The 26,751-nt window shown below is 37.0% G+C and overlaps 5 protein-coding genes across 9 annotated transcripts; 4 read left to right on the top strand and 1 right to left on the bottom strand.

Annotated features, from left to right (window-relative positions):
* Positions 1 to 2,738: 2,738 nt before the first annotated feature.
* Positions 2,739 to 7,447, top strand: LOC9320665 (raf homolog serine/threonine-protein kinase). Of its 3 annotated transcripts, XM_021032963.1 has the most exons (13): positions 2,739 to 3,372; positions 3,543 to 3,993; positions 4,071 to 4,707; positions 4,841 to 4,881; positions 5,000 to 5,068; positions 5,164 to 5,264; positions 5,375 to 5,453; positions 5,604 to 5,705; positions 5,910 to 5,976; positions 6,064 to 6,115; positions 6,210 to 6,291; positions 6,655 to 6,749; positions 6,868 to 7,447. In XM_021032963.1, exons 1-13 carry the CDS (start codon positions 3,089 to 3,091, stop codon positions 6,995 to 6,997), a joined length of 2,190 nt encoding a protein of 729 aa, XP_020888622.1. In that variant the 5' UTR covers positions 2,739 to 3,088; the 3' UTR covers positions 6,998 to 7,447. The 3 variants fall into 3 exon arrangements, 1 of the variants encoding a protein (XP_020888622.1); XR_002333446.1 differs by lacking the exon at positions 6,868 to 7,447 and having other exon boundaries at positions 5,910 to 5,978; positions 6,088 to 6,115; positions 6,655 to 6,747; XR_002333445.1 differs by lacking the exon at positions 6,868 to 7,447 and having other exon boundaries at positions 5,910 to 5,978; positions 6,085 to 6,115; positions 6,655 to 6,747.
* Positions 7,448 to 7,636: 189 nt separating this feature from the next.
* Positions 7,637 to 12,781, top strand: LOC9320664 (probable tyrosine-protein kinase DDB_G0283397). 2 transcript variants are annotated; one of them, XM_021032962.1, is made up of 14 exons: positions 7,637 to 8,224; positions 8,413 to 8,818; positions 8,896 to 9,247; positions 9,335 to 9,487; positions 9,615 to 9,655; positions 9,778 to 9,846; positions 9,992 to 10,092; positions 10,176 to 10,254; positions 10,441 to 10,539; positions 10,729 to 10,797; positions 10,889 to 10,938; positions 11,030 to 11,111; positions 11,545 to 11,639; positions 11,758 to 12,781. In XM_021032962.1, exons 1-14 carry the CDS (start codon positions 7,983 to 7,985, stop codon positions 11,885 to 11,887), a joined length of 1,968 nt encoding a protein of 655 aa, XP_020888621.1. In that variant the 5' UTR covers positions 7,637 to 7,982; the 3' UTR covers positions 11,888 to 12,781. The 2 variants fall into 2 exon arrangements, with proteins under 2 accessions (XP_020888621.1, XP_020888620.1); XM_021032961.1 differs by having other exon boundaries at positions 8,896 to 9,487.
* A 1,845-nt stretch (positions 12,782 to 14,626) lies between these two features.
* On the top strand, positions 14,627 to 19,753 carry LOC9318550 (mitogen-activated protein kinase kinase kinase YODA). 2 transcript variants are annotated; one of them, XM_021031162.1, is made up of 13 exons: positions 14,627 to 15,282; positions 15,429 to 15,882; positions 15,959 to 16,628; positions 16,735 to 16,775; positions 16,901 to 16,969; positions 17,239 to 17,339; positions 17,455 to 17,533; positions 17,741 to 17,839; positions 18,030 to 18,098; positions 18,188 to 18,237; positions 18,331 to 18,412; positions 18,974 to 19,068; positions 19,210 to 19,753. In XM_021031162.1, the coding sequence occupies exons 1-13, from the start codon at positions 14,900 to 14,902 to the stop codon at positions 19,319 to 19,321; spliced, it is 2,304 nt and encodes a 767-aa protein (XP_020886821.1). In that variant the 5' UTR covers positions 14,627 to 14,899; the 3' UTR covers positions 19,322 to 19,753. The 2 variants fall into 2 exon arrangements, with proteins under 2 accessions (XP_020886821.1, XP_020886822.1); XM_021031163.1 differs by lacking the exons at positions 18,030 to 18,098; positions 18,188 to 18,237; positions 18,331 to 18,412; positions 18,974 to 19,068; positions 19,210 to 19,753 and having other exon boundaries at positions 14,629 to 15,282; positions 17,697 to 17,839.
* A 322-nt stretch (positions 19,754 to 20,075) lies between these two features.
* On the bottom strand, positions 20,076 to 21,555 carry LOC9320662 (huntingtin-interacting protein K). Its single transcript, XM_002882436.2, has 4 exons — positions 21,197 to 21,555; positions 21,043 to 21,098; positions 20,503 to 20,569; positions 20,076 to 20,418 (listed from the first exon to the last, which is right to left on the bottom strand). Exons 1-4 carry the CDS (start codon positions 21,326 to 21,328, stop codon positions 20,326 to 20,328), a joined length of 348 nt encoding a protein of 115 aa, XP_002882482.1. The 5' UTR covers positions 21,329 to 21,555; the 3' UTR covers positions 20,076 to 20,325.
* A 34-nt stretch (positions 21,556 to 21,589) lies between these two features.
* LOC9320661 lies at positions 21,590 to 24,550 on the top strand. Its single transcript, XM_002884549.2, has 4 exons — positions 21,590 to 21,807; positions 21,905 to 22,027; positions 22,252 to 22,629; positions 24,313 to 24,550. Exons 1-3 carry the CDS (start codon positions 21,715 to 21,717, stop codon positions 22,618 to 22,620), a joined length of 585 nt encoding a protein of 194 aa, XP_002884595.1. The 5' UTR covers positions 21,590 to 21,714; the 3' UTR covers positions 22,621 to 22,629; positions 24,313 to 24,550.
* Positions 24,551 to 26,751: the final 2,201 nt, after the last annotated feature.

The raw sequence follows: 26,751 nt of genomic DNA, 5'->3' as shown, positions 1-26,751 counted from the left end.
TTAACTTATTGTTGTTGTCACTACTGGAAAAAAAAAACAGAAATACTTTTTCTGAATCAGTGTACAAGATGTAGACAAGCAGGTCATAACAAGAAGACTTGCAAAAATCCTATTTAGTTTTATGTCCTTGTTTTTTGTCACCGTGTAGACAGTGTACGTTTATGTCTGGACCATGTGTACCATATTTTTTGTCGGTGTACGTACGTTTAATGTTTGCCATCATATAACTATGTATGTTTCTGATATGTCTGTGTACATAAAATAATTCGATATTTTATGAGAATTGCCCCTCCCTTGGTACAATACTTCTCTTTTCCTGATTCCATAAGCCAATCACCTCTATAAACTTTTGTTGGGAAAGAAACCCTAAAATCGCCTCCATCGCCTTTCTCTCACTACATGAATATTGATCTTTCGCAGCGTCCAAAAAACGCTATCTAACGATACTATAGCGCTTTAACAAACGCTCTATCATCGTCCGTTATAGTAGATCGAAGACATAACATAGCAGTTTTTTTCATTGCTATCATATTTTCATTAAATATAGCGTTTTTTTTTTAATATGCAATTATATATTTTATATGGATCTGATTTTAATTTATAATTTTAAATTTTGATTTTTATTTTGAATTACGAATTCAAAAAAATCTAATTTTAATTTATAAATAGAAAAAGTAATAATTTAAAACAAAATTTAGAAAATATATTTTGTATGAGAAATAATAACTAAAATATCACAAAAAAAAAAGAAAAAATCTTCTACTCTTTCTCTCCGAATCCCTTTGCCTTCTCTTCAATTCTCTGCAGATCTTCAAGTCTTTGAATACCCTTTGCCTTCTCTTCAATTCTCTGCAGAACTTAACTCTTTGAATACCTGAAAGACTTCCATATTCTCAGATTCCTCATCCTATCAATAAAACTTAGCAACATATAAATCAAAATCTGTAAATAACAAGATTTTATTGAAAAGAACTCATACAAATCAATCATCACAAAATCAGGAAAAATTGAGACACTAACCTCATCAAGGCCTTTAGGACCAAAGACTAACAAAGCGACAACACCAATAACTAAAGCCTCAGGTGCTCCAACAGCAAACAAAGACGCAAAATTCATCGTACACTTACATCTTCTCTTCTTCTCTGTACACAATTACCCAAACCTCAGAAAAGTGAACATCTTTACAAATACCCAGAAACAAAAAAGAATCAATTTTGTGAAATCGTCACCTGGGTTTGAAGATTTGGGAGAAGAACCCATGAGAGAAAACCATGAAGAGAGGTTAGGCTTCGAAGCTTGAAACTTTATAACGGTTTCGAAGATCTGGGTTTAGAGGAAATTGAACTAAGAGAGGATCTCCTTAGTGGATATAGGATTAGGGTTTCAAAGAGGCGGAGGCGGCGGTAACTGAGATTGAACAGAGGAACGAAGGCAGCGGAAAACGGAGAGGAAAATAGAGCGATTGGGAGAGACCACAATATTGGTCCCTTCCCATGACCAGAACCTTTCAAACGGGTCACCGAACACCACCGCAATCAACCCAAGAACCCTAGAATCCAATTGATACCCACAGATCCGACCATCGAAACTCCATGGAGGACCAAAAATAAACCGATCCAAATGCCTCCGATCGAAAACCATCATTGTTGGGAAAGAAACCCTAAAATCGCCTCCATCGCCTCTCTCTCTCTCTCTCGTTTTTTTTTTTTTTAACTCAAAGATAGGATTTTATTAAGATTGACCATATCATACAAAGGCTTAAACAAAGCCCCAACTTTAGATTTACAGAAATAAAGAAGCCAAAAGAAAGGCCCATCAGATAACCAGACTTCTGCAGAAGCAATTCTATCTGAACTCCATCCATGGAACGTGTCGACAACCGGATATACCACGTCACACGCTGGATGAGTAATCAAAAGTTTTCCGGCAACAACCTTCGCCGTTGAGCGCCGATTCCGGTAAGAAATCTTCGCTGATATGAAATCAAACGTTGATTCTTGTGTTTTGCACCGGAATGAAGACATCGAAACTCCAAATTAAAAGATAACAGCTTAAGGCATCGTGATAAGCGATGGAAGAATCTTCTATTCTCCAACATAAGATGGAAATCTCCTTGAAACCATTCTGCAAACCCGAGTTCAAAAGAAAACGATCCGGCGAAACCCATCTTGAAGAGACAAGAAACAATCCAGATCTAAAAACTCAAAAGACATATTGGAGAAGAACTACCGTTAACGGACAGATAATCATCCCCAACATAGATCCAATGAGATTATTAGCAAAAACATAACAAATTTAGAAAGTAAAGAGAAACGATACCGGCCATCGCCACTAGAAAAGCTGATCGATGCCGGGCAGGAGCTAGCCACCGTTGCTGGAGAAGCCAATCGGTGCCAGACGAGAGCCGACCATCACCGTTGTGGAAAACGGAAGATGCCAGACATATAGCCGGATAAACACCGGACGGCGAGAAGAAGAACGCATTCTCTCTCTCGTTCTTCTTCTTCGTTTCTGCGCAAAATTTTTTTTTTTTTAATTCAAAACCAAACCGTAAAACAAAGAAAAAGTAACTAAACCGAAACCAACTATGCCATTTGGTTTAAGTCATTAGAGGTATTTTTGTCAGATTTTGGTTTAATTGTCAAAACATGAAAACCAAATCTCACTTTGCCAAAGGGTGAGATCAAATCTTTTTTTCATGTTAAACGTGAAAATTTCTTAAAATAAAAAGGGTGAGAGTTAGTTGCCGATATTCTGGCCGACAGACTTAGATAACGTTTGCAATATTGGAGTTGAAACGGTGAGGCAGCAGTAGCAATCTTGTCGCTTTTCCATAATAATTTTGTTTGACCAAGAGATGATGTTACATTGATAAGAGAACAATGGATTCAAAATTCAACAAATGAATTAGTTGCTCACACTCTACAGTATCTTTTCTTACGTATTACTAGATCTTTTGTGCACAAGTCTCCTAACCAATAATAAATAGAACCGGCGCCAACCTTTGAGAGTTTTAGGAAGCGTTTGGAAAGTGGAGAGAGATCAAATCCCCCTATTTTGATTCTTCCTTTGAGAAGAAATTTCGACCATGGTTAAGCTTCTTCAAGGTCCGCTTCCACCTAGCAAGGAGCTGCTGAAGAAGATGATAGAGCTAGAGCAAAGTCAGGAGCATCTAATGCAGGAGATGTCTCGGCTCAAGGTATCCACGGAGCTTAGGCAGCCATCGCATCCACGGAAGGAGATCCGTATACAGGGTTCCATGAATTTGAGACCATCGCCCTGGAAGTTCACTGATAAACAGTATCTCAATATTTTGCAGTCCATGGCACAATCTGTTCATGCCTTCGATCTCAATATGCGAATTATCTTTTGGTGAGTACTTTGACCTTGTGATTGGCCTTCCTATATTGTTCACCTCTTGATTGGTGTAGGTTTTTTATTTGGAAATGTTTAGTCAGATGCTATGATTCTGGAACCAAGAGATACTTTTGCATTGTTCAATATATTTATGTTATGTCCTCAAATTACATGATTGTTTCCAGGAATGCTATGGCGGAAAAGGTTTATGGGTACTCTGCTGCAGAAGCAGTTGGGCAGAACCCAATTGACGTAATGGTAGATGATCGGGATGCCCCCTTTGCAATGAATATTGCTCAACTTTGTTCCAATGGAGAGACCTGGACTGGCAAGTTTCCTGTCAAGAGCAGAACTGGAGAGAAATTTTCAGTTGTCACTACATGTTCCCCCTTCTATGCTGATGACGGTTCCCTTATTGGGATCGTTTCTGTCACAAGTGACGTAGCACAGTATCTCAACCCGAGAATCTCTTTGGCTACATTAAAGGCGTCAGAAGTTGAAACGAGCTCAAGCCCTGCAAGCAATAGTTTTGCCTTTAAACTTGGTTTGGACTCCAAAAGAGCTGTTGTATCCAAATTTGGCCTTGATTCTGATCAGCCTATACAAGTTGCTATAACATCAAAGATATCAGATTTGGTTAGTTCAATTGTATGTTGCAATTATCTCACTTTTTATCTTGCTGTTGCATGTTTTGACTAGTGCTAAAATTGCAGGCATCCAAGGTGAGAAACAAGGTCAGGTCGAAAATGCCAGCAGGTGATAGTAGTGTCACAGTGTCTGAGGGTGGCACTTGGGATAGTCATCATTCAGATCATGACGTATTCGGTGCTACTCTTTCTGACCACAGGGACGATGCAGCACCAAGAGGGGATTTTATCCAGTCTCCTTTTGGTGTATTCACATGTAACGATGACAAGTTTGCTTCCAAACCCTTCAAAGATTCCAGTGATGGAAAGCCTGTAACCCTTTTCACCTCAAAAGCTGAAGAATGGATGGTAAAGAAAGGTTTGTCGTTGCCATGGAAAGGGACTGAGCAGGAAGGTTCAAGAGTAAAGCCTTCTCATTCTGTATGGCCTTGTGTACAGAATGAAAAAAAGAAAGATAAGTCTCACCAGATCAATCCCTCTTCTGGTGTTAAGTCTAAAAGCCATGCCTCTGAAAGTAATAAGCCTACCAATAACAAGGCTTCTAGTTCGCGGTCTGCCTATATATATGTGAACAGCACAAGCAGCCCTAGTAGCCGTAAAACTATCAGCTACAGTGTTATGAGCAAGGTGGATACATATAGTAATTGCTTGGAGTATGAAATTTTATGGGATGATTTGACAATCGGAGAACAAATTGGACAAGGTGATTTATTCTCATAAACAAAATTCACGTTTTCCAGACTAGTCCATTCTTTATAACATCATACATTTTTGTGATTTTGTGTAATATTGAGTCCATCTTCTGCTGACATGCTCCAGTAATTTCCATTTTGCAGGCTCATGTGGAACTGTCTATCACGGTCTGTGGTTTGGATCTGTACGTTTTTGGCTTCTGATGATATTGTAGAATATGCATTTATTGATTTTATTCACCCTTCCATAAACATTTTCAAGTTCAGAGACTGTCTAATTAAGAGCTGCTAATGTCACCGCAGGATGTAGCTGTAAAAGTGATCCCCAAACAAGAATATTCAGAAGAGGTCATACAATCATTTAGACAAGAGGTATTGTTTTTACTCTTTAATCGTCCATTATGATTGCTCTGAGTGTAGTTTTGGCAAAATTCTGAATTTTACATGGGTCTTGCTATACTGTGAAGGTATCGTTGATGCAAAGACTTAGACATCCTAACGTTCTGCTGTTTATGGGAGCAGTGACTTTACCTCAGGGTCTCTGTATAGTGTCAGAATTCCTTCCACGGTTCAATCTCATCTCTTTTGGTTACTAGTCTCACTTTATTTGTGTTTTTGGGCCTTTAAGCCATATATTTCTTATTCATGCCCCTAATCATTTGAATAACAATTTTGCAGTGGAAGTCTCTTCAGTCTACTGCAGAGAAGTATGTCAAAACTTGATTGGAGGCGGCGTATCAATATGGCCTTGGACATTGTGAGTATTTGTTATATGTTCGTTAGACTTCTGATTTTTCCATTTCTGTGATCATTGACAGTTGCACGTAGACATTTTTGTATTTTGCATGTAAATATTCTTGTTCACTCTATTTGGCTCAGTCAACATATTACATAATTCTTCACACAGGCTCGCAGTATGAATTATCTTCACCGCTGTAGTCCACCCATCATCATCCATCGTGATTTGAAGTCGTCAAATCTGCTGGTAGACAAGAACTTGACCGTTAAGGTAACATGTTCATCTTGAAATACGTTTGGTTATGAATAATAATTTTCTATCTCCAAAATAATTATATAGCTTTCTAAAACGAAAACGAAGATTTAGATTTATGTATAAATTTGTCATTTTACGTGACTGAACTGGAAAAGTGAGACCCTAGATCTGCTAACTGGAACTAGAAACATTGTCAACTTACAGTGATATCTATGACAGGTAGCTGACTTTGGTCTATCGCGTAACAAGCATCATACATACCTAACCAGCAAGTCAGGAAAGGGAATGGTACTATTCTAGACGCTTATCGATTTGAATCCTGCTTTATAGTCAACCTCTAACATGATCTTGTTTGAATTTTGACTTATAATGTACCCTCAATGGATGGCACCAGAAGTTCTTCGAAATGAGTCTGCTGATGAGAAGTACATTATTCTCGTGTTCTGTTTGGTTAAGTTCCTTGATTACTTGTTTTTCTAACCTCAGTTGCTAACTAGCTCTGCTAATTCCTTGAAACAGGTCTGACATTTACAGCTTTGGAGTAGTACTATGGGAGCTTGCCACAGAGAAGATCCCATGGGAAAATTTCAATTCGATGCAGGTATTGTTTTTGACCGATGAAAGAAAGTGTCTCCAAATGACAATTGGTCCTAAAAATCACATATCTGTGCAACTTATATTTAGAAACATGTTTTGCTCTATCATTGAAACAAAAAAAATATAACAAGAATCTTTATGTCAAAAGATAAGTTTCAGGGTAAAGCTCAGTTAAAAATCTATCTAATTTCAGCTTCAGGTGACTCTATAAATAAATTGTACTAATTAGGAAGGAATGAATCATAAAAACCATTATACTTACTGTAATGTATAAACAAGTGAATTGTGCTGCTAGATATAGTCTAGCCATACTTGAAACAATATGTTGGCAACATCTTTACACACATACACTTTGAAATATCTGCAGGTGATCGGAGCTGTGGGGTTCATGAACCAGAGGCTGGAAATTCCAAAGGACATTGATCCTGATTGGATCTCATTAATAGAGAGCTGCTGGCACAGGTAAATTAACATACTGAACATTGCATAATCTTTGAATATAACCTTTACTTATTTCGGTTCTTCTTGATTTAGCACTGACATTAATTTGTGTTTCTATTTTGGTTTGTCCCGCCTGAAGCAATACAAAGCTGAGACCCACATTCCAAGAACTGATGGAGAAACTAAGAGATCTGCAAAGAAAGTATACAATACAGTTCCAAGCGATTCGTGCTGCGTTATCTGACAAGTCTCTTCTCAAGGACAAGTAACAAACCAAAAGTTGACCCTTTTCTCTGACGCCTTTTTGTTCACAAAAACAAAGAAAGAGAGAGAATTGGTCTTTTTGAACAGCAACGATTGGTGGGAACGTCCATGCTATGCTGGTGTGCCAATGTCTTCATCATTGAACAAGGTTATGGCATGGAAGATATCATTGAGGTTGACTATGGTTTAACGGAGTCTTCCTCCCCGGTACTGAAACGAAATCATTGAGATTGGTCATCTGTGCTCCTCTTTCTATGTTTTGACACCAATGTTGAAAACTATTAGCTAGTGAGTTTGACTCTGCTTTCTGACACTTTGATCAGTTATGCATAATGCTTAATTTGTGCTGACCACGGTCCATGCGTCTCTGGCGATGTTTGTGCCTTTTAAATTAATTACCGCATCAAAATTTTAAGAATAATAAAAGAAAGTCGGAAGTTTTATTACGATGAGTACATATGTAGGTATCTTCATTCCAGATTTAGGATGATGCTTTGATAAATTTCTTTTAAAATCTCGATGTAAATAATATCTTGAATGTACGAAGCTTTCTTTTTCTTTTTACGACAAGTTTTCTAATGAAACCAAAAAACATACAAGAAGAAAAAGAAAAAAATGGTGAGTGAGTTAGTTACACTGATATTTCAGCCGACGTACATTAGTCTTAGATACGGCGACCGATTACAATATTGAAGTTGGAAGCGGTGTTTCGGCAACATAAATAATGGTGCCGATTATTATTAGGTAATATACAAACAAAAAAAGAAGGATGTCGAATACACAGATCATGGTTTCTCGAGTCAATTTTCTTAAATTCCACTTTTCTAGAGACAGGAAACTTTGGTAGGGAGCGAGAGAGAGACACTCGACATCGATCTTTTCCATGATTCAAATCTAATCACTCTCTATTTCTCGACCATGATTCAACTCGCACGTTATTATTAGCTCTTCAGATTTCGGATTCCGTTTCCGTTTTTCTTTTGGACCGCAATGGAGGAGGAGCTGCTGAAGAAGATGCTCGAGCTAGAGCAAAGTCAGGAACTTCTAAAGCAGGAGATGTCTAGGCTCAAGCTCTCCACGGAGCTTAGGCAGCCGATGATGTTGCCGCGCCGGCCGTTGAGCCGTATCCAGGGATCACCCGGGAAGTTCACTGATAAACAGTATTTGAATATTTTGCAGTCCTTGGCTCAATCTGTTCATGTCTTAGATCTCAATACACGAATTATCTTTTGGTGAGTAACTTTTTTGGCTTCCTCCTGTATTATTATTGGAGGCTTTTCTTTTTTTTTTTGGAATTGTATAGTCAATCGCTATGATTCTGGATTTTATTTCTTCCTGATTTGTTCATGGATAGACGTTTTGCATTATAGTTGTGCATTGTTCTCAGATTAATCCATTTTGGATGACATGATTGTTCCAGGAATGCTATGTCGGAAAAGCTTTATGGGTACTCTGCTGCAGAAGTAGTTGGAAAGAACCCAGTTCATGTTATTGTAGATGATCAGAATGCTTCCTTTGCCTTGAATGTTGCTCGACGTTGTGTCAATGGAGAGAGCTGGACCGGCGAGTTTCCTGTCAAGACCAAATCAGGGGTCATCTTTTCAGCTGTCACTACGTGTTCCCCCTTTTATGATGATCACGGCACTATTCTTGGCATCATTTCTATCACAAGTGATATAGCACCCTATCTCAACCCCAGACTCTCTTTGCCTAAATTGAAGCCGCAAGAACATGCAAGGAACTCCAAAGGAGCTGTTTCATCGAAACTTGGCCTTGACTCTGATCATCCTATACAAGTTGCTATAGCATCAAAGATATCAAATTTGGTTAGTTCAATTATAGATTGCATATTCTGACCTTTTATCTTACTGTTTGCATATTTTGACTAGTGTTAACTTTGCAGGCATCCAAGGTGAGCAACAAGTTCAGGTCGAAAATGCGAGCAGGTGATAATAATGCTGACCACATGGACGATGCAGCATCAAGTGGTGCCAGCACATCTAGAGAGGATTTTATCCAGTCTCCTTTTGGTATATTCACATGTAACGATGACAAGTTTCCTTCAAAACCCTTCAAAGATTCCAGTAATGAGAGTGATAGAAAGCCTGCAATCCAGAAGGTTCCCACCTCAAAAGCTGAAGAATGGATGGTAAAGAAAGATTTGTCACGGCCATGGAAAGGGAATGAACAGGAAGGTTCAGGAGTAAAGCCTACTCATTCTCTATGGCCTTGTGTACAGAATGAACAAAAGAAAGGTAAGTCTCACCAGATCAATCCATCTTCTGGTATTAAGTCTGAAAGCCATGACTCTGAAAGTAATAAGCGTACTGATGATGACGAAGCTTCTAGTATGTGGTCTTCCTCTATAAATGCGAACAGCACAAGCAGCGGAAGTACCAGTAGGAGTGTCATGGACAAGATTGATAAAGATAGCTATCACTTGGAATATGAAATTTTATGGGATGATTTGACAATCGGGGAACAAATTGGACAAGGTAGTTTACTTCATAAACAGATTATCTTGTTGCCAGTCCATTCCTAATAACATCATACATTTTACTAATTTATGTGATATTCTCTGTCTGTTTAGCTAACATGCTCCAATAATTTTCCATTCTGCAGGTTCATGTGGAACTGTCTATCACGGTCTCTGGTTTGGATCTGTACGTTTTAGCTCCTGGCGATATTGTAGAATCTGCATTTGTTGATTTATTCACGCTTCCATGGTAAAATAAAATTCAAGTTCGGATATCTGTCTTATTGAGAGTTGCTAATGTCACCGCAGGATGTAGCTGTGAAAGTGTTCTCCAAACAAGAATATTCAGAAGCGGTCATAAAATCCTTTAAACAAGAGGTACTAGTTTTGATCTTTTATCCATAATAAGTGCTCTGAGTGTAGATTTGGCAAAATACAGTTGATATTTTCATTTTGTATTGGTTTTTAGTAGAACATCCAAAAATTCGAAGTTATTTATATTGGTCGTGCTTTTACTTTGAAGGTATCGCTGATGAAAAGACTTAGGCATCCTAACGTCCTGCTGTTTATGGGAGCTGTGACTTTACACCAGCGTCTCTGTATAGTGTCAGAGTTCGTTCCACGGTTCGGTCTCATCTCTTTTTCTTTCTTTGTGTTTTTTGGACCTTCAAGCCATAGCTCTTAATCATTTGAATTACAATTTTTAGTGGAAGTCTCTTCCGTCTACTGCAGAGAAGTATGTCAAAACTTGATTGGAGGAGGCGTATCAATATGGCCGTGGACATTGTGAGTATTTGTTATATCTTCATTAGACATCTGATTTTTCCATTTCTATGATCGTTGACAGTTGCACGTAAACAATTTTCAAAGTATGAGCTGCTCTATTTGATTACTTGTTTGTATTTTTCTTGTAAATCTTGTTGTTCATTCTATTTGACTCAGTCACCGTACATTACATGATTCTTCAAACAGGCTCGCGGTATGAATTATCTTCACTGTTGTAGTCCACCCATCATCCATCGTGATCTGAAGTCGTCAAATCTTCTGGTAGACAGGAACTGGACCGTTAAGGTAACATGTCATCTTGAAACAAGTTTGGTTTCCCGTAATTGAGATGAATAATAAATTTTTCATCTTCAAACTGATTATGTTGATTTCTACAACTAACGTGAAGATTTTGATTAAAAATTATCTGTTTATGTGAATGGTCTCCAAACTGGAACTAGAAACATCCTCCACTTACAGTGACATCTCTAACAGGTAGCTGACTTTGGTCTTTCGCGTATCAAGCATCAGACATACTTGACCAGCAAGTCGGGAAAGGGAACGGTACTTTAACTGGACTCTTTTTGATATGAATCCTGCTTTATATAGTCAACCTCCCAAAATGATCTTGTTTTGGTTTTTACTTGTAATGCAGCCTCAATGGATGGCACCAGAAGTTCTTCGAAATGAGTCTGCTGATGAGAAGTATATTCTCGTGTTCTGTTTGGTTAAGTTCCCTGATTACTTGTTTATCTAGCCTCAATCGCTGACTAGCTATTCTCATTCCTTGAAACAGGTCTGACATTTACAGCTTTGGAGTAGTACTATGGGAGCTTGCCACAGAGAAGATCCCTTGGGAAAATCTCAACTCGATGCAGGTATCGTTTTTGACTGATAGAGCGATGAAATGTCTTCACTGACAACAATTGTTCCTAGAAATCACATATTTGGGCGAAAATTATTTATAAACATGTTTTGCTCTATTAATGAAGCTGAAAACAACAAGAATCTTTATGCCAAAAGATTAGTTTCAGTGTAAACCTCTGTCAGTAAATTGTACAATTAGGAAAGGTAGGAACCATTATACTTGCAGAAATATGTAAAGATACAAGTAATCTGTGTTGTTATATATAGTCTAGCCATACTTAAAACAATATTTTTGCAACATTTCTACAAATTTGATGTTCTATATCCATCGCACCATTATACTGCTTTCTGGAGGAAAAATTCATTTTAGTCTCATTGCGCTTCCTCTTGAATAAAATACACACAAATCAAATGTGAAGAGATGCTTATTTGAAATATCTGCAGGTGATCGGAGCTGTGGGGTTCATGAACCAGAGGCTGGAAATTCCAAAGGACATTGATCCTGATTGGATCTCATTAATAGAGAGCTGCTGGCACAGGTAAATTAACATACTGAACATTGCATAATCTTTGAATATAACCTTTACTCATTACGGTTCTTCTTGATTTAGCATTGACATTAATTTGTGTTTCTATTTTGGTTTGTCCCGCCTGAAGCGATACAAAGCTGAGACCCACATTCCAAGAACTGATGGAGAAACTAAGAGACCTGCAAAGAAAGTATATGATACAGTTCCAGGGGACTCGTGCTGCGTTACTTGACAACCCTCTCCTAAATGACAACTAAACAAAACAAAGTTGACCTTTTTCTCTTATGCCTATTTGTTCCTAGACGCACCGCTTCGAGACTCGAAGACTGTTCATAAAAACAAAGAAAGATAGAGAATTGGTCTGCTTTTAGCGGCAACAAGTGGCCATGCTATGGTGGGGTGCCCATGTCTTCCATCACTAAACAAGGTTATGGTGTGGGAGATGTCATTTCGCTATGCAAGCGTAATCTTGAGGCCTCAGATTGTTTGGTTTCACATGTAAACGCAGAAATTGGCATCTGAAACAATTGACTTTCTCAAAAGCAGCAGCAGAAACAGAGGATCACAACACGATGGAGATGCTTCTGAAATATGCACGGTCTAATCTCCTTGCTGTGAAGTACTTGGAATACGCATTCCAAGTAGAGACTTACACTCTCTCTAAAGCCAACAACCTCCTACTCAACGTCGACGGAGCCATTAGATATCTCTTCTCGAACCTTCTTGGCAGGAGTAGGATCAGGATGTTCACTTAGAAAGAGATTGGTTATCGCAGCGGGCTCTTCATCCTCGCTAGATCCATCGGTTTAATCGGGTAACTCTCCTAATAGGACACATTCATCATGTTCTTGAAGCAATTTGATTTTATTTGATCCACGAATATAAATGGTCGCAGGCAGACATTCGACAAAAAGAGACAGAAGCAGCCATTGTACACTAGTGGGAAGATGTCTGTGATTTCCCATTACTTTCTGGTTATTAGTTATTACATCCATCCAAGTCCCATTTATTTAGTAATTTTTACAACGTCTCAGTAAATTTTCTTAAGTTGTTATACGTCTTATGTTGATAACGTATCATTGTTTCAAATTTAAAAGAATCATGTAGTTCGATAAATTTCGAAATTCTTACGAATCAATAGTTTTTCTAATCGAAGCAATAAAATTGCCACCAAATTCAAATAAAGGTGAAGTCAACATTTTTACTTATCTTAGAAAAAATGGGTTTATTTCCGAAAATTGGGTGTTCAAGCTTCTTGAATGGATTAAGCTTTTTCCTTCCACGATAAGTTATTGAATCTAAAAAAAAAAAAAATATCTTGAATTTTAAATTAAAAATAAAAAATCTTGAATCGGTCATATCCAAAGCTACCATGGCAAGATAGCATTTATTTAATGAAGAAAGATATCAGCAAAAAAGGAATTTGAGGAAATATGATGATTTCAATATAAAAAGGTGAGTTAGTTGCCGATTTTTTTGGCCGACAGACAAGATTGCGATTGCACTTTTGGAGTTGAAGCGGTGTGGCCACGAGTTCTATTAGATTTTGTTATTTTTCTTTAATAATTTTCAGTATTATGTGTATTTTTATAAATTCGAATTCAACCTTCACACACAAAAATTGGATCTAAAACAAAACATTCACGGAAAGTAAATTATTAGATATCAACAAAGAAAAATGTAGAAATTCCTCTGCTTATGAATTATAGTTGTCAATAATATCTTCTTACCAAAAAAAAAAATATATATATATATATATATATAGTTGTCAACAGTATCTAGACACTGCATCTTTCTTATGTGACTGGTATTTTTGTTTCTATCTGCCTAACCAACAAATTGTCGAGTAACCAATAAATTAGAACCGGCCAACCTCCTCTTATTTTTGTTTCTCTCTCTCTAACGTTCCAATTTTTAGGTCAAACCTTTGTATCCATTAGAAATATTATAGTTATACCTCTTTTTAAATTCAGATAAGTTTCTCGATCATGGTTTAACTGGTTATTTTAATAAAACAATCTACCGCAAGATAATAAACAAAGCATCTTTTTCCACTTCGTGATATTAATATCTCGTTTCCAAATCAGTCGTTTTTGTATTATGTAATGTAGCATTACCATGAAACTGTTACGTCCAAATAATTGGATCACAAATTTTTTATCATTCATTAGTTTTTTTTGTTTTATATAACTTTTGGACGACTTGATCAACGTGTAGTGGACATGAAGGTGATATAAAAAGACAGAACTTGGAACAGAACAATCTACTCAGTAGTCGGTAGATTATACTGTAACGGGATTCAAAAAAAAAAAATCAACAGAGAAACATGTATCACTCATATTATGAGTTAGGTGCCACAAGAAACATGTGATCTAGCTAGTGCTTAATAAGAAGAAAAAAAAACTATTTTGTACAAACATGTTACAGTATTAGGTGCTAATTAATAAAAACCACTTGGTCTTAATTGCAAAAGCAAATAAGGAGAGTCGTCCACATGAATTTTTGCCTCTTATTATGTGTCCATTTAGGAAGATTTTACCTCCACAATGAATTAAAGCTTCTTTACAAATTAGTGATTTATTATGATGCATCCTGTGTATGTATGACACTTTTTATATACATAGGACTCCCAAGTCCCAAGAAATCAGGAACAAATGTATTCATCTTCTTTGTTCATTCTTTTTTTTTTATTATTTTTTTTTCCTTTTAGACAGTTTTCAACAAAAATCCCTCTTATATAAGAAAAATAATGCTTATATGGAACAATGAAACGAAATTACCTAATTTTAGATGAATCAACATTTACAGTTTACAATCTAATACAGAATCTTTTTCCAAAGAATCTAATACAGAATCTACCCAAACAAAATAAAGAAATTTATTTTTACTGGAAAAAGTAAAAATAAGCCGCCAAAAAATTAAGAAAAAAATAAATATCTAAAAAAGAAAAATCAAACAAAGAGAAGAAGAGAATCAAAAAGTTGTAAAAAATGAAAAAGAAGAAACGTACAAGGAGAAAAAAGGTTTCCATTATTGTTGACTGCTTGAGAAAAAGATTAAACGTTTCTCTCGCGTCATTTCAATTCCATTTTCTCTACTTTTGTTCTTCGGTTAGGGAGCCGAGAGATATAGTCAAAATCAAATCCCTTATTTCGACATGTATTAAGCACTAAGCAGCTTCTTCAAGGTCCGATTCAACTCGCTTAGATTTGATCGGAGGAGGACTACTTGTTGTTGTTGTGGTAGGGTTTTACCGATTTTGGAGCTCAATGGAGAATCCACCTGCGGAGGAGCTGCTGAAGAAGATACTAGAGCTAGAGGAGAGTCAGGAGCATCTAAAACAGGAGATGTCGAGGCTTAAAGTATCCACGGAGCTTAGGCAGCGATCGCATTCGGTGTCTCCTCATCGTCCGGCGAGGAGAACTATCGGCGAGGGAGCTCCGGCTTGGAGGAAAAGCGGTGCCGCCTCGTTTCGTAACGCTTCGCCGTTGCGGAAGGAGAGCCGTATCCAGAATTCGATGAGATTGAGGTCTGAAGTTGGTGGCGGGGGACCATCGGCTGGCAAATTCACTGATAAACAGTATTTGAATATATTACAGTCCATGGCACAAGCTGTTCATGCCTTCGATCTTAATATGCGGATAATCTTTTGGTTAGTAGTTCCATCTTGTGAATGCAGTTTATGCTAGATTTCTAATTAGGGAGTAAGATGTGATTTCATTGATTTGCATTATACTTTTGCGTTGTGCATTTGTGTAATTTGGTATTCCTTCCAATTCGATTACATTATTGTTTCAGGAATGCTATGGCGGAAAAGGTTTATGGGTACTCTGCAGCAGAAGCACTTGGGGAGAACCCTATTAATGTTATTGCAGATGATCGAGACGCTTCCTTTGCAATGAATATTGCTCGACGTTGTGTCCGTGGAGAGAGCTGGACTGGTGAGTTTCCTGTCAAGAGCAAATCAGGTGATAGATTTTCAGCTGTCACTACGTGTTCCCCCTTCTACGATGATGACGGTGCTCTGATGGGGATCATTTGTATCACAAGTAACACGGCACCATATCTAAACCCAAGAATCTCTTTGGCTAAATTGAAGGCGCAAGAAGAAGGTGAAACGAGCTCTATCCCTGCAAGGAATAGTTTTGCCTCTAAACTTGGCTTGGACTCCAGAGGAGCTATTATATCCAAATTTGGCCTTGACTCTGACCAGCCTATACAAGTTGCTATAGCATCGAAAATCTCAGATTTGGTTAGTTCAGTTGTAGGTTGCATATCCTCACCTTTTATCTTGCTGTTACACATTGTGACCTGTGTTAAAATTGCAGGCATCCAAGGTGAGCAACAAGATCAGGTCGAAAATGCGAGCAGGTGATAATAGTGCCACACTCTCGGAGGGTGGCAGTGGCGATAGTCATCATTCATATCATGGTGTCTTCGGGGCTACCCTCACTGACCACAAGGACGATGCAGCATCAAGTGGTGCCAGCACACCAAGAGGGGATTTTCTCCAGTCTCCTTTTGGTGTATTCACATGTAATGATGACAAGTTTGTTTCGAAACCCTTCAAAGATTCCAGTGATGAGAGTGATGGAAAGCCTGCAATCCATAAGGTTCTCACCTCAAAAGCGGAAGAGTGGATGGTAAAGAAAGGTTTGTCATGGCCATGGAAAGGGAATGAGCAGGAAGGTTCAAAAGGAAGACCTACAAATTCTGTATGGCCTTGGGTACAGAATGCACAAGAGAAAGAGAGGTCTCACCAGATTAATCCCGCTGCTGGTGTTAATTCTGAAAGCCATGCCTTTGAAAGTAATAAGCCTATCAATAATGAGGCTTCTTGTTTGTGGTCTTCCTCTATAAATGCAAACAGTACAAGCAGCGCTAGTAGCTGCGGAAGTACCAGCAGCTGTGTTATGAACAAGGTTGATACTGATAGCGAAGGCTTGGAATATGAAATTTTATGGGATGATTTGACAATTGGAGAACAAGTCGGACAAGGTTATTTATTCTCTCAAGCCTGTCACATCCATTCTTAATAGCATAATATTTTTTATGTGATATTCCGTCTCCGTTCTGCTAACATGTAGTAATTTCCATTTTACAGGTTCATGTGGAACTGTTTATCACGGTCTCTGGTTTGGATCTGTACGTTTTTTGTCTTCTGGTGATATTGTAGATGCATTTGTTGATTTATATATGCATCCATAAGAAAAAAAGGAATTCGCAAGTTCAAAAATCTGTCTAATTAAGAGCTGCTGATGTCACCGCAGGATGTAGCTGTAAAAGTGTTCTCCAAACAAGAATATTCAGCAGAGGTCATAGAATCTTTTAAACAAGAGGTATTGTTTTTGATCTTTCGTGATAATGATTGCTCTGAGTTTAGTTTTGGAGAAGACACGGCTGACATTTTTATTGGTTTTTAGTATAACCAAAATCTAAATTTTGTCTTTCATATCTTAGTAGTCAGATTGCTTCTTCAACGACAAAATTTTTCTGTACTAAAAGCATATTCACTTACAAACTGCATCTTCCTGAAGAATGAATCGTTTCTGAGAACAGCTAATTCCAAATTCCAAATTATTTATGTTGATCTTGTTTTATTGTAAAGGTATTGTTGATGAAAAGACTTAGACACCCTAACGTCCTGCTGTTTATGGGAGCTGTGACTTCACCTCATCGCCTCTGTATAGTGTCGGAGTTCCTTCCACGGTTCGGTCTCATCTCTTTTGGTTACTACTCTCACTTTCGTTTTTCTTTTTTTGGACCTCATGCCAATGCCATAGCTCTGATCTATGCCCCTAATCATTTGGATTACTATTTGCAGTGGAAGTCTCTTCCGTCTACTACAGAAGAGCACATCAAAACTGGATTGGAGGCGGCGTATCCATATGGCCTTGGACATTGTAAGTGTTAGTTAGTTACACACATTCACTTGACATGTAACTTTTTCATTTCTATGAGCATTTACAATTGCATGTGGACAATGTTCTAAGTATGAGCTACTCTATTTGTTTACTTCTTTGTATTTGTCTTGTGATCATTCTTTTCCCCTCCGATTTGACTCAGTCACCGTACATCTCATCCAGCATATTACATGATTCTTCACACAGGCTCGCGGTATGAATTATCTTCACCATTGTAGTCCACCCATTATCCATCGTGATCTGAAGTCATCAAATCTGCTGGTAGACAGGAACTGGACCGTTAAGGTAAGATATTCATCTTGAGATACATTTACTTTCCTGTAATCCAGATGGATGATAATCACTATATAGCTTTCGAAAACGAAAATTAAGCTTTAGAAAAATAAATCGTTTTATGTGAATGAACTGGAATAGTAAGACTCAGATCTCCAAAATAGAACTAGAACATCGTCAACTTACCTGGATATCTCTACAGGTAGCTGACTTTGGTCTCTCGCGTATCAAGCATGAAACATACCTAACCAGCAAGTCTGGGAAGGGAACGGTACTTAATCCTGACTCTTATTGAATTCAATCTTTTTTTCTAGTGAATCTCTCACAATGATCTTGACTGAATTTTTACTTGTTATGCAGCCTCAATGGATGGCACCAGAAGTTCTTCGAAATGAGTCTGCTGATGAGAAGTATATTCTTGTATTCTGTTTGGTTAAGTTCCCTTGATTAATTGTTCTTCTTTGCCTTTATCGTTAACTAGCTCATCTAATTCGTTGATACAGGTCTGATATTTACAGTTTTGGAGTAGTATTATGGGAGCTTGCCACCGAGAAGATCCCATGGGAAACTCTCAACTCCATGCAGGTATCACTTTTGATAGATAAAGAAATAATAAGAACTCCAAGTGACACTTTTATCCTAGAAATCTCAAATTCGGGAAAACTTTACTTGTAAACTACATTCTCTGTTCTGTCAATTATGCTAAAACAAATAACAAGAGTATGTCAAGAGATTAGTTCCAGGGTCGATATGTTAAAATCCGTCTAACTGGACTAATTAAGAGAGCGGGAACCATATAAACCATTGCACTTGCTGTAAAATGTAAAGATAGTGACATATGTTCTATATATATATATACTATATGACATCTCTACGAATTTGATGTCCTAATTCCATTGCACAAGTTGATTGCCGAAAAGTTCCATCTGATGTCCTAATTTCATTGCACGACTTGATTGCCGAAAACTTCCATTTTAAGTCTCACTGCATATCCTCTCATATATATAAACTTAATCCAACCAATAGAGCAATCTAGGTTCAATTCCTCCTCAGTATATGACTGGAACATTGATGGTATACTTGAGTACAAATATATATATACACATGAATCAAGTATGGAGAGATGCTTATCTGAAATATATGTAGGTGATTGGAGCTGTGGGGTTCATGGACCAGAGGCTGGAAATCCCAAAAGACATTGATCCTAGTTGGATCTCATTAATGGAGAGCTGTTGGCACGGGTACATTAACATATTGAACATTGCATAATCCTTGTGAAACCTTTAATTATTATGGTTCTGCTTGATTTAGGTGTTCTACATGTTTCGCAGCTGATGCTGACATTGATTTGTGTTTTTATTTTGGTCTGCCCCACACGGCAGTGATACAAAGCTGAGACCCACATTCCAAGAACTGATGGAGAAACTAAGAGACCTGCAAAGACAGTATACGATACAGTTCCAAGCGACTCGTGCTCTTCTCAAGGACAACTAAACAAAACAAAATTTGAGCCTTTTTGCCTTTTTGTTCCTCAGTGCCCTGCTTCAGGACCCGGAAGACGTTCATGAGAACAGAGAAAGATAGAGAATTGGTCTGCTTTTGAGCAGTAGTAACAGTGGGTTGGTGTGTAATTACAACATGGAGGAGACTGATAAGCAGAGACAGCCACTGAAATTATGGGAGTTGTGTTGTGATGTATTTGGGTCATTACACAAACTACCAAAAGAAACGTATGGCTCAGGTTAGTTACTGTAGTTTTGGTGGTCGGTTTCTGCTCTCTATTTCTCTGGTGGAAGCTTAAAGAAAGGGCCTGAAAGGGATTTGATGTGAAGTTAATTGCAGAAATACCACGTGCTTGCATATGTATTAGTTGGGTAAGTGGGCAAGAGATTGCACTTGCATATATTATTATTTACTAAACATTTAGAGAAGAAGAAAAAAAATAGGGAGTGGGAACACTAGTTCTTAGTGAATATTGCGACACCAATTTTTTTTGGAACAGATATTCATTGGGGGATTATGTAGTTTTATTTCGAATTAGTTTTGAAGCCAAAAGAATCCATACCAACGTTGAAAGGTTGTCAAATTAGAAGTTAGCACTAACCTACAGGTTAATCATCAAACTTCTGGTTGTGCATCCGATATAAGAATTTATCAGTCTAATTTAAACATTTTCTAGCAACTATTAGAAACATGGATGTATTTCAATTTTGTTTTGCATTGAAAGTAGAACAGTACCAATGTTCCATGATTATCCCACAGGCTTTTTATAGCTCCAAGACCAAGTTAACGAGGAACAACACTCTTAAACTCCTGATAATAAGATTGAAACTTCAAACTTCAGATTGAAACACAAAATCTATTGTATCTGTATTCAGGGCTTCTCAGAGAGACTGATTCAGCAATAGACAATTTCAACTCAGTTAAATATTAGGAGACTTGCTCTCAACCCCTCAAACAAACCAAAAACCTTGGAAGTAATAAATAATCCTGGTCCATCATAGAGGATATCGTGAAAGCAATTCCCTAGTCGCAGCAACCGCATCACCGTTGTACTCCCTTAGAGTTCTTTCCGCCACATTCTTTTCTACCTGCTCATTTACAATGGTGACAAACTTCAGAACTTTGTGAACACATGCATAGAAGCTTGAGATGGTTAATAAAAAGAAGCTAACCTCGAGTTCGTTTACAATAAACTCAACATCTGCAGGATTGATCTTCACAGAGGCCAGTTCTTTCTCCCTGCATAAAATTCCAACACTTTGAAAAGTCTAATCATCTTTTCCGAAAGATGATATTGGCCCGTAAATCACATTGAATCAATTAGTACTAATAACCACCACTTGTTTTGTTTGGTCATTCTCGCTGTGTTTTCTCTTGTAAAAGCTCTTACAGCACAATTGATATCTGGCGCCAATACTATCTAGATGTGAGTAATGTCAAAAAAACAAACAGATTCCCCAAAATTTACTCTTTTAATCTACTAAATAGATAGCCTTCAAGTGAACCAACCAAACCCCAAAAAAAAACATAAACACCAATTTTTACCGAGACATTAGCTACAGTTTCAACTACAAGTATAATGCAGTAATCAAGTTAATTCTAAATTAGGATTGAAAACAAACAAGTTTGACTTATGTTATAGCTTCCTTACGCATTGCTAAGAATCTCCTTTTCCAGAATTTAGAGCACGAGAGAAAGCTAAGAGTTTTTACCTCAACCTCTTAGCATTCAGATCAGCCTCCCTAGAAGCAGCAATCGAAGCCATAGCCTGAAACACGGTACCGACTTTTCAATTTGCTAAATCGAGCTCAAAAATTTCAGAATTCCTAATATTTTCAGAAATCAGGACATGAAAGAGTAACAAACCGATTGAACACGAGAGGAATCGAGCTGGCGATCCTCGACACGATCGGTGAGCTTGTCGAAAGCTTTGCTTTGTTGCTGCAAGTCCTTTGAATCAACCGCTATCTCAGCCCCAGCTTCCTCTGCTCCCTCCATTGCTTCTAACTTTTCTCTTATCTCTCTCTCTTTCTTCCTCTTTGAGTTTCGGTGAATGAAGTCTCCGGCAACAGAGATTTTCAGGTTCGAAAGTGTTTCTAGCTTCGACGTGTTAGAAACCCTAAAGGCTGATTCTATCGGGTGAGGCTGTAACCAAACCGGCTACGCAATACCAAAACCGAACCGAAGTCCGGTTTATTAGGTTGATTTTGCGGTGAGCGAGAGAGCGATCTATATTGGGCCTTGAATAAAAATAGTTATCGGCCCTTAAGCCCATGGAAGAAGCGTACTACAAATAAAAATATCTTGCTTGATATTTTTTTAGTTCACACTATTTCACATTTACGAAAACTAACAAGCTCCAAATTTGAAAACATTGGAGAGAGATGAAGGAAATTCAAATTCCCAGGAAAAACTTCGCGCGCTCATCAGATCTCGGAGCTAAGAGACTCAAGGACCCTGAGATGAAGAATCGAAAGGTAATTTGATCGGATCGATCCTTAAAATCGCCATTGTTTCTTCTTTCTCCATTGTTCTACTGAGATTCCAATCAAATTTTGCTTCTCTGAACTGAAGATTACGACGGAGAAGAGACAGAGCGCAACATTTTCCGATGTATCTTTTGAAAGCACAAAGGATTCAATGGATTTTACTCCGATCTCTCAGATTTCTGGTCCGATCTCTGATTCCGAGGCTGAGGTATGCTTCGCTCCACGTTTTAGCTAGGTTTCGTTTCCATCGAAGTTTTCTGTTCTGTTGCTTTGTAAACGCTCAGATCCGTTAAGATTAGATGTTTAATTTTCGAAAATTGAATCGATTTGGTCTGTGCTTGCTGACGAATTGGAAAAATTAAACCTCAATCGTAGCCATTTTGTGTTTGGGTACTATCTGATGATGCTCGAATTATGTTGTTCTCTCCTCAGAGTATTATTATGCAAGGATCGAGCCCAGACTTATTGTCAACGCCTAAAATTTGTCTTCCGGCAGATGATTCTCCAGTTTCAACGATTACTAGTGTGGAGGCTCGTATTGACACTTCTTCTACTGATCGGATCCAGTCGATTGTGGACTTGCCTGCTTCTGTGCAGTCCTTGCGTGCGGAGATCAATGAGCTAAAAAAACTGATCTGTTCGGCTGAAAATTCTGCAGAAATTAACTGGGTCGACGGAGTTGTTACTATGAAATTCCGCATTGTGCTTTTGAGTTTCATCCTTTGGGCTATCTTAGCTGCGATTGTGGTCTTCTTCAGCTCAGGAGAGGAAGTTGCTTACCGTGGACTACTTCCAACATGATTCTGCAAGGTAATTTACTTTAGGTTTCTTAACTTTGCTTCATTGATTCTGGTTTCCTTTTCATAGGATGATAACTTGCATAGGATTGGGGTTGTATACTGATTTGCCTTCGATAACACGTTTATCCTGCTTGTCATTTCATGTTGCATCTGTGCTAATGAAGGTCCCAGCTGTTTAGTTTAAGTTGGCTGATAGCATCTCTAGAACTTCATCACTATTAACATATGTCTCCACCAAAGGAAAGTCAGTTGTAACATTTTTTGTTGGTTTTTTTAGAATTCACTCTTTGAATAACTGAAACACACATTCTCTAGTAAAAGTAGTACAGATATCTCAGTGAAGTCTTATGCGGTAGAAATGCAACCCACTTCTCTCTCTGACCTTGTTTGTTGAATGTTAAACTTCGTCAGCCTTCTGATTGAATGTTTGAAATTTTGGCACATGATAGGCCCAAAACCAAGTAGTCTCACTAGATCCATTGGTAGGTTGAGAGTGAGTTTGCAAATAGGCCTCATAAGCTGCTAGTTAGTCTCATTCATAATAACCAATGAAGAATCCCGAACACTTTATTGGCACAACTGATATGACACTTGATCGTCTCATCTATGGTGACTTGTCTTATCCAAATGCAAAGTCTTCTCTGCATCACAGATTTGAACATAGGCTTCTGTAGCATTTAAGTTGCTAGGTTCTAATATACCTTGATGTGTTCCATTCTTAGCTCTGTTTGATACAATGTAATGCAACCCCACCTAATTTTTTTGCTTGTTTCCATGTGCATCTCAAATCGATAGGTTATATAGATCTTACCAAGACATGTGCTAGCCTTTGTTTCCATTCTTATGCAAGCTGTTCTTTACATTTTTTGTATATTAAGCCAGACAAATCCTATGGAAAGTCCAGCCTGTGAAGGTTTTTGGGTAATTACTTGATTTGATCTTTCATAACTGTTTGGATAAACTCTTCGAGGTGTTAGGTTAGGTTTATTCTCCATTATGGATAATTATACAAAGATTAGGATTTAGAAACTAGTACTGTATATAGAAAGTGAATGACAGAATAATCCAGACTGGTCTTTGGCTTCTCTACTGGAGATTAATATAGTAGTAGGCCACTAAACACCAGAGAATAAACTAATATATGCCATGTATTAAAGAGAAGCAGCTCTTGTTGGCATACTTTGGAAGTAAAGTTTCTGTGTGATTAAAGAAAAATCCGGCTTAGTGGGTTGAAATAGTGGAAACCAATTATTGGAGTTTTTTTGTTTTTTTTTTTAATCAGTCTTGTCCTTGTGTCTTGACTCTTGACATTGATTAATGACCATATTTTTTGTATTATATAAGCACTAGTCTATATCATTTTTCTTGCTTAATTCGTGGCGTTTGTATAGTTCAGTCTATGACTTTTCGGTGAGAAACTGAGTCTTGCTTTCGAATTGGACTTCCCACTGGAGATATAGGAGTAAATATTTTTCACAATCTTTGAAGAAAAGCTTTGTATTAAACCTAGGCAAATCATGGTTGGAAATTCAGCTTTTCGATTCACAACAAAGATTGTCATTGGTCAAGTAATTGTCACGTTTGCTCAGTGCTGTTGGTAAAATAATGATAGCAACTTAAGAGTTAGGCTTCGAAATGCTTATAAATTAGTGTACGTAATCTAACAATAATCATATTTGTGCTATTTGAACAGGATTTGTGAGAAACCAGGGACTACTTCTCCTGAAGCGAAACATGTAAAAGTTGGAAATATCATTTGAAAAAAATTCATATACAGGTTAGTGTTTCAATATTAGCCTCTGAAAAGTGTTGTTAAGTTGATGTTAAATTTACCAAAAGACTATTAATCATTTCATATTAGCAATTCATAATAGACCCGTTGAAAAAACAATGATTGAGCATCATCTGTTAATCTAATCAATACTTCACTTTTTCTTCCTTTAATAAGAAAATAGTCCTTCTCCTTCCATTGTCTGTCGTTCACTTAGTTTCTTTGGTGTCTAGAATTAGGGAGGCAATCTCTGTGCCACCTTCATCATACTTAATAGTTAATTTTCCTTTTCTTATCAACTTTTTCATTAATATATAAAAATAAGAAAAAGAGAAGGAAAAACTCATTACATATATAACGGAATTTTTCATTTTTAATACTTTTTCACATGTATATAGATATAGATTTCCAAAACTCCTTTAAATAATTTACTTTTACGTTTTTTTAAAAAATCTCTGAGAACCTTTTGTATAATAGTATCATCCACACACATGCTGCAATTATTTCTTACAAGTTATAACAAATATGGATAAGCTTCGTGATTATTTCCAATTTAATTTTTATTCTGTCCATATAGCCTTAGGACATAGGGTTCCAGATTTCTAATGTGTATACCCCTTTATTAGTACATCGGGATCAGGTCCACGTTTAATGGCTGGCCTCTTAATCCGTTCAATGTTTTTGATTAGGAGAGGATCTCTTACGAAATCCCCATATATAGTACTACTAGCTTTTTATAATGATTTGCAAATAAATTTTAAAAACCTTAGACAGCTGAAATTTATGATTTACAGTAGTAAATTTGCATAGTAACAAATTTGAACTTCCGATCCGAAATATATTTATTGAATTAATGGATCGGAATCTAACAATTACTGCCAGCAATCTTTGTGATACATGTTTTTTTTATTGTTGTTGTTGAAGCACACGAATCGCACATACGAAGAGTAGTTTCTTTGACTCAGTTCGTAAAACAGATTGAAGTATCTAAATCGAAAAGATATTCTTAAATTCGAAGTAGATAAACTATTTTATTGTAAGTGACACTTTAGTGAATAATTGGATGTGTTGTTTCTTTTCATACTAATTTGTCATGTGGAATCATTCTAGCTTATAACTTTTTTAAGGTACAGAGAATAGGCCACGTTAGTGACACAATAATTTACCCTTATGTTAAATGAATATTAAACATTGCGCTATGTTACTAACATCCTTTCCATCCTCACATTCTACGCCTAAAACATCTTAATACACTATATATGCTAATGTGGTATTTTTATGTCTAACAAAAACTAAGATAGTTATTTTCCAATTTAACTGCTAATCAAAACTCAACATAATAAACTGTAAAAACAAACAAAAAATCAAAATAACAGAACAATTTTCTACAAAATTAAGTTGATCCTAGCTTTATTTATATATGAATTAACCAAATGGAGAAGTTCAGAAGCTCCATTTCAAATGGCGCCACTCCAATATATATGTACTTTACCCACAAACTTATTAATCTAATATCTACTTATACATATATACAATATTTAATGAAAATTGATTCATACATGTTGATAGATTAAATCTTCATAAAATAAACGAGTTAATTTCAGTGATCTTTACAGGAAAAACCCAAAAAAAAAAAAAGCCTTAAAGAGAGGCAGTGCCACTAACCCTACATCGCACATGCATTTCGTTTGGTATATTACTTTATGCGTAAAGTAGTATTTTAAATACAAATTTCTATATTTACGAAATCATTGCACTGAATACAAAATCCAAAGTTTTGAGTTTTTAGCCCCTCTCTTTTTGCCTTGTCAGTCCATTAAACGACCACTATAAGTCATAAATGGATTTCTCCAATAGTAATATGACACGTCATCATCCCATTTGAATCTACCTTCCTCCTCCATTCCACCAAAGTATCGGCCTTTATATGACGCATCACGCATACGATACAAGTTTGTTTGTTTTTTTCTTAAACATCGATAAATAAGGTTATTTACTAATTAAGATTGAACTCTAAACATGATGGGAAGCAATCATTATGAATGATCTACTCACATTAAGATTTTTGTAGCATTTCCACATCTGCATTCAGTTTAACATCATCAGTTTTTTTTTTCTTGCGTTAATCAATTTTTTGTACGGCGTTTTTATGATATATTGACAATGGTATGTGACTATCATGTCTTTACTGCCTCTTTAGATTATGTGTATAAAGAGCGCAAACTCATTAATTGTATCAAATTTTGGTATATTACGTCCTTTCTTAATATCTCTGTTAATGGTAGTAAAGAGGGTAAGTTTAAAAAATTCAACTGTAAAGTGTAAACTAATCAACGTGGAGCCAAACTTTTTTAAGTATAT

The sequence above is a fragment of the Arabidopsis lyrata genome (assembly GCF_000004255.2).
Source record: "Arabidopsis lyrata subsp. lyrata unplaced genomic scaffold ARALYscaffold_3, whole genome shotgun sequence".
Classification (NCBI taxonomy): Eukaryota; Viridiplantae; Streptophyta; class Magnoliopsida; order Brassicales; family Brassicaceae; genus Arabidopsis; species Arabidopsis lyrata.
The sequence above is the reverse complement of the archived record's forward strand: the minus strand, read 5'-3'. Positions and strand labels throughout refer to the sequence as shown.